The sequence below is a fragment of the Orcinus orca genome, chromosome 11 (genome assembly GCF_937001465.1).
Source record: "Orcinus orca chromosome 11, mOrcOrc1.1, whole genome shotgun sequence".
Taxonomy (NCBI): Eukaryota; Metazoa; Chordata; class Mammalia; order Artiodactyla; family Delphinidae; genus Orcinus; species Orcinus orca.
Window position 1 is genome coordinate 39486175 of NC_064569.1, and position 4972 is coordinate 39491146.

A 4972-nucleotide genomic window follows, 5' to 3' on the forward strand; every position below is an offset into this window, starting at 1 on the left:
GCAAATGCCAAGGCCCCGCAAGGGAAGCTATGTCAGCATGTGGCAGCCGGCCACTAGAGGGTGGTGTTTCTGTAGTTAAGGGGATTGTGAGAGCCTACAAATTTGGATGGGAGTGGCAGTCAATAGGTTACCTGTATAGCAGAAGAGTCGAAAAGAAAGGTGGGAAAGATAAGTAGTAAGTCTTAGGGTAATGGTCCTGAATGAGTGAGGGGTAAGGAATAGGAACAAGGTAGGAGGAAAGATTCTCTACCAAAGGCTATAGTCATCACTCCTTAGAAAAGGAGACATTGGCCCTGAGCTCTCCCCAGATACAGAGAAGCCAACTACAAAAAGATTAATCAGTTTATTTGCATATATACATTGTCACTCCAGGAAGCCGGCTCCACTTCAGGAGTCCCCAGCTCCCCTCACCCAGCCGACACCCAAAACCTACATAGGAGACTGGGTCCTGAATAAACAATGCCCAGGACTCATATCCCAACTCCATAGGTTATAACAATTCATTTATTTAGCAAAAACAGAGCTAGAGGACAGTGCCCATGAGACATCCTTGCCTCTTTGTAAACATCGACAACCAGGCCACTGGAGCCCAGGTAAGTGTGCAAACATGAGGGTACCACACTGTGTGCCCAGAGGGCAAGGGACACAGCTGGCAACCGAACAAACCCGTGAAGTCCTGAGGGCCTGCCCCCCCCAAGCCCCCACTGGAGCCTGGCAAGTGCCAGGGGCAGAATCAAGGCAGCTACCCCATGCTCAAGGGCTCACATGAGATGGCAGCGGCGCTCTTGCCCATATGAATTCTCTACCCGAGCAATCTCCTGGATGACTTTGGTGAAGATGCCTTGAGTCAGCTGCAAGGGATAAGGATTCAGGGCAAAAAAAAATCGTTTAGTTCACTGCCAATACCACCCAACTCTGAGGTGAACACCCCATTCCCCCACCATCCCCACCACCAAGCAGTGCCATAACACTGCTACCGCCACCACCTTCCTAATCTTCAGGCCCAGCACCTGCTTATCTCGAGCAGATGACTCCATAAATGTCGCACCCCAGGACTCTGCCAGCTTCTTCCCCTCAACAGCCTGGACCTCCCTAGAAGCAAATTTGGGACATGAAAATGAAGGACAGCAATGGCCCCATGTTCTCTGCAAAATCTTTACAGGAGCCTAGGACTGAGACTTGAAATATGAAATGATAGTTTTTGAAATAGAAGGGTTGTTTTGTCTTACCCTTCAAGTTAGAAATGAAGAGGTAAAATGACTGGTTCGAATCAGTGGCAGAGCCACGACAAGACCCTGGCGCATTCCTAGTCCAGCTCACTTTCCTTCGCCTTAAGCTACAGAGATTTCCATACCTGTCTGGAGAGAGATCTGCCTTGTTCCCCACCAGCACCACTGGCAGCCTGGGAGGAAACAGCAGTTACTACAGGAGCCCCTCTGTTCCCCATGGACCCCAACCTCCTTCAAATCAGAGCTGGACAACTCCCCATCAAACCAGACAGGATCTATGTCCTGACTTTCTCCTTAATTTGGATCAATACGCCCCTGTCCTCCCTCTCCCCTCGGGTCCACACTATGTCTTTATCCCCCAGAGCCACATACCGGGTTTTCCCGTGGCCTTCATGTAGCTTTTGGTACAGACTCTCAATGACTTGGAAACTTTAAACACAAGAAATGAATCTATAACTTTATTCTGGGACAGCCCTCAAATCCTCCCAAGTCTCCCACTCACAACCTTGGTCACTTACCTATGCAGAGAGGTGACAGAATACACAAGCACATAACCATGGACCCCAATGATGAATGAATAGGGCAGAATGCTGTACTCATCCTGACAAGAAATAGAAACATCAATACCTAGATCCACAGCACTCAGATAGCCAAGGTTGGTGGGCTGTATCCTGGGGACCCTCCCTGTGGCACTCCCTACTCCAGTCACTTCTGTTCAACAAGTATTAACAGAGTAGCTCCAATCAGCGCTGCACACTGAAATGCTGCTAAAATGCTTTTCTTTTAATCCTACTTTACAGATGAGCCTCAGAGGCTACCAGACTTCATCTCCCAGGACTGAACTGCCACATTTAGATACCCTACCCCAAACTGGTACCTGCCCTGCTGTGTCCACCAGGTGTAGGTGAAACTCATCTTTGCCAAGAGTCACTATCTTGCTGTAAGCTGAAAAGAAAAGAAAACTTGACTGTGAGGTGCCTTGTAGGACTAGCAATCTGTGCCCCTATATATTGACATAGATGGGCCAGGTCTAGAGAGCTCTCCAGGAACCTGGAGAGACAATGTTAGGCTTCTTATTGTCTACATATACACCATCCTGGACTCAGTATCTTGGAAAATCCACACTCTAGCTCCACTCAGAACAGGATTGCTAGAGGAGATTAGATTTAATGTCTAATTAAATCATCCCTCTGGCACCAGGAAAATCCCAAACTATGGACTTGGATGGGGCACCCAAGCCTTCCCTACCCAATCCCTAGGGGAGAAGTCTACTCACTATTCTCCACAGTAGGATCATAGCCTTCCAGGAACTCGCCCTCCACAAATTGATGTGCTAAAGATGTCTTCCCTGTGGGAAGCAGAGGTAATTTTATCCAAATCACCCATCCATATTCACATCCTCTGTCCTTTCGGGCTGTGTGGCCCTGGACTAAAGGGGACCCCAAATTAGCATCCTAGCCTGGGAATGCCCCATGCAATGCTTTCCCTTAGGCTACCTTCACCCTCTTTTCGCCCTGGGTCGCTGCACCTTGGCCACCGGATGCATACAGTAGCGCCGCAGGAAGCCTTTCCCGCCGCCTTTCCCCACCCCACCCCACCCCTGGGAAGATCCGGGATTCCTTAGGACCCAGTCAGTCCTGCACCGGGCACCTGAGACTTGCCCCACCCAGACCGCGCCCCCGCCATCAAATCCTGACCCCACCTCCACCCCCCAGAGTAACGCTGAGGACCACCGCGGTGATCCAGCAGTAAAGCCCACGTTAACTCTTATATGCTCCAGCTTCCTGCAGCCTTCTACACTACCACTACCCCAGCCTTTTCAACTCCAACCTTTCAATCCTCTCTCTACAAGCTGGTTCTAAGGATGCCACCATTTCTCCCTGGGTCGCGTACCCGCGGCAGTGCGCCTCCTCTGGCCAAAAAGCCGCGGTGCATCCGTGCTCTGCCCAAGACCGAGACTCACCTACGGAGCGGTATCCGAGGATGACCACCTTCCTGTAGCGAACTAACGGCATGGCAGGAACCGGCCCCGAGGGGCTTGCAGAACTTGGGGCTGAGAGAGCCCCAAGAAGAGAAAGTCGAGTGCAGGCAGGTGTAGCAACCGGCACAGGAAAGCCGCTCACCCTGAAGCTGCCAGGGGCAAGATAGAGGGAAACCAAAACAAGCGCCGCGCCCGGAGCTGGCCACGTGATCACAACACAGCAAGACTAAGGCTAGGGAGCCGGGCGACCGGGGAACTACACTGCCGCGCCGCTCAGGGCTCCGCCCCCCAGGCCGCTCGCCATTGGTCCACTAGAAAGGATAGGGGCGGAGCCGTTGGCAGAAGCAAAGGGCGGGCCTCACGTGGAGCGGGAGAACCAGGAGCTGCGCGTGCGCAGACTAGACCCGGTTCATTCATAAAGAAACAGAAAGGAACCCGGGGTCCTAGAGGTGTTTGCGCCTTTGCAACCTAGTAAAAGCGGCTGCAAAGAATCATGGATGGATAATATCCGTTGTGGCTGGGCTGGATTTTCTGGTCAAAAGATTCTAGGCCTCCCTTTTGCAAGGTCTCCGGCGTCCTTGGGTAGGTTAAAAAAGGCCAAAGTTGCAATATATTCCCTCCGATTCCCCCAGACTTCAGCCCCAGATATTTTATTGTCGGGTTTCCAGTCTTCCAGGATTTAACTTCGGAACTGCAAAACTTATTCCTGGGAAAATTGTTAGAATTTGTGGCCAAGTCCTCTGAGGTTTAGCTGTCATCATTATCACAGTGTTTTATTTATTCAACAAATATTTAATAAGTGTATACTATATGTTTTAGGCATTTCTCTAGCTTTGACGATAGAGCGAAGAACATGACAGGTGAGGTCTCGGACCTCACAAAGCTTAAAACCTAGTTGGGAAGAAACAAACTTAAACAAGTAAGCGTTAGATAGTATTAGGTGCTATATAGAGCAGTGTGAAAAGAAATAACCAGTTTAGATCAGTGACACTTCCTTTCAAAAGAAGCCCCATTTAAGCTGAAGTCTGAATGACAGTAAGGAGCCAGCTAGCAAAAGATTCAGACAGAAGAATCCATCAGTGCTATGGCGCTAGGGTGGAAATAAATTTGTTAAAATCCAGAAAAGAGAGAGAGAGAAAGCCAGTTAGCCTAAAGCAGATGAAATCTAAGAGGATGGCAGGGGCCAGGCTATGTAGAGTAGTTTGGACTAATTCTAAGTACCTAGAAAGCTATTGATTATGTTACTAAGTAAGTTGGGTCATGACATGATCTGAATTGTGTTTCTAAAAGATCTCCCTGGCTGTAGAGAATGGATTGGGGTTTGAGAGAAACAGGAGCAAGTGGAGCAAGCAGGAACATCAGCTAGGAGACTGTTACTTGTAGTCCAGGTGAGAGGTGAGGGTGGCTTGACTAGAGTAGTAGAGATGAATGAAGCTGAGAATTCAGTGTATGTTTTGAGGCTGAGGTTAAGCTAGCTTGCTTGCTGAAGGATTGGATACAGGAGGTGAGGGAGGATAAAGAGGAAAGGAACCTAGATTTAGAGTGCTACTTTGTGCCAGGTGTATTTCATTGTCATCTCATTTAATATTCTCCACAGCCTGAGGTTGTTAATTTGCATTATTCATTCATTCATGAACAAATATTTATCGCACAACCACCGTGTCCCAGGCACCCTTCCAGGTGCTTAAAATAGAGCCATGAACAACAGGGACAAGGTCTTTGCTTACAAGGAGCAAGTATTTTGGGGGAGAATACCAACAAT

The 4972-nt window shown here is 49.2% G+C and overlaps 1 protein-coding gene across 5 annotated transcripts; it reads right to left on the bottom strand.

Annotated features, from left to right (window-relative positions):
• Positions 1-329: 329 nt before the first annotated feature.
• RHEBL1 (RHEB like 1) lies at positions 330-3487 on the bottom strand. Of its 5 annotated transcripts, none has more exons than XM_033436411.2 (8): positions 3193-3485; positions 2506-2577; positions 2107-2174; positions 1748-1830; positions 1602-1658; positions 1230-1402; positions 1011-1092; positions 330-851 (listed from the first exon to the last, which is right to left on the bottom strand). In XM_033436411.2, exons 1-8 carry the CDS (start codon positions 3242-3244, stop codon positions 848-850), a joined length of 591 nt encoding a protein of 196 aa, XP_033292302.1. In that variant the 5' UTR covers positions 3245-3485; the 3' UTR covers positions 330-847. The 5 variants fall into 5 exon arrangements, with proteins under 5 accessions (XP_033292302.1, XP_004274421.1, XP_033292303.1 ...); XM_004274373.3 differs by having other exon boundaries at positions 1355-1402; positions 3193-3480; XM_033436412.2 differs by lacking the exon at positions 1602-1658 and having other exon boundaries at positions 3193-3487.
• Positions 3488-4972: the final 1485 nt, after the last annotated feature.

Excerpts from the sequence above, each read along its gene's own strand:
- RHEBL1 (XM_033436411.2), bottom strand. The coding sequence starts at position 3,244 with ATGCCGTTAGTTCGCTACAGGAAGGTGGTCATCCTCGGATACCGCTCC. Across the intron at positions 1,831-2,106 it reads TGGTGGACACAGCAGGGCAG|GATGAGTACAGCATTCTGCC; the intron begins GTACCAGTTTGG and ends ATTTCTTGTCAG. Across the intron at positions 1,659-1,747 it reads TCTGTCACCTCTCTGCATAG|TTTCCAAGTCATTGAGAGTC; the intron begins GTAAGTGACCAA and ends TTGTGTTTAAAG.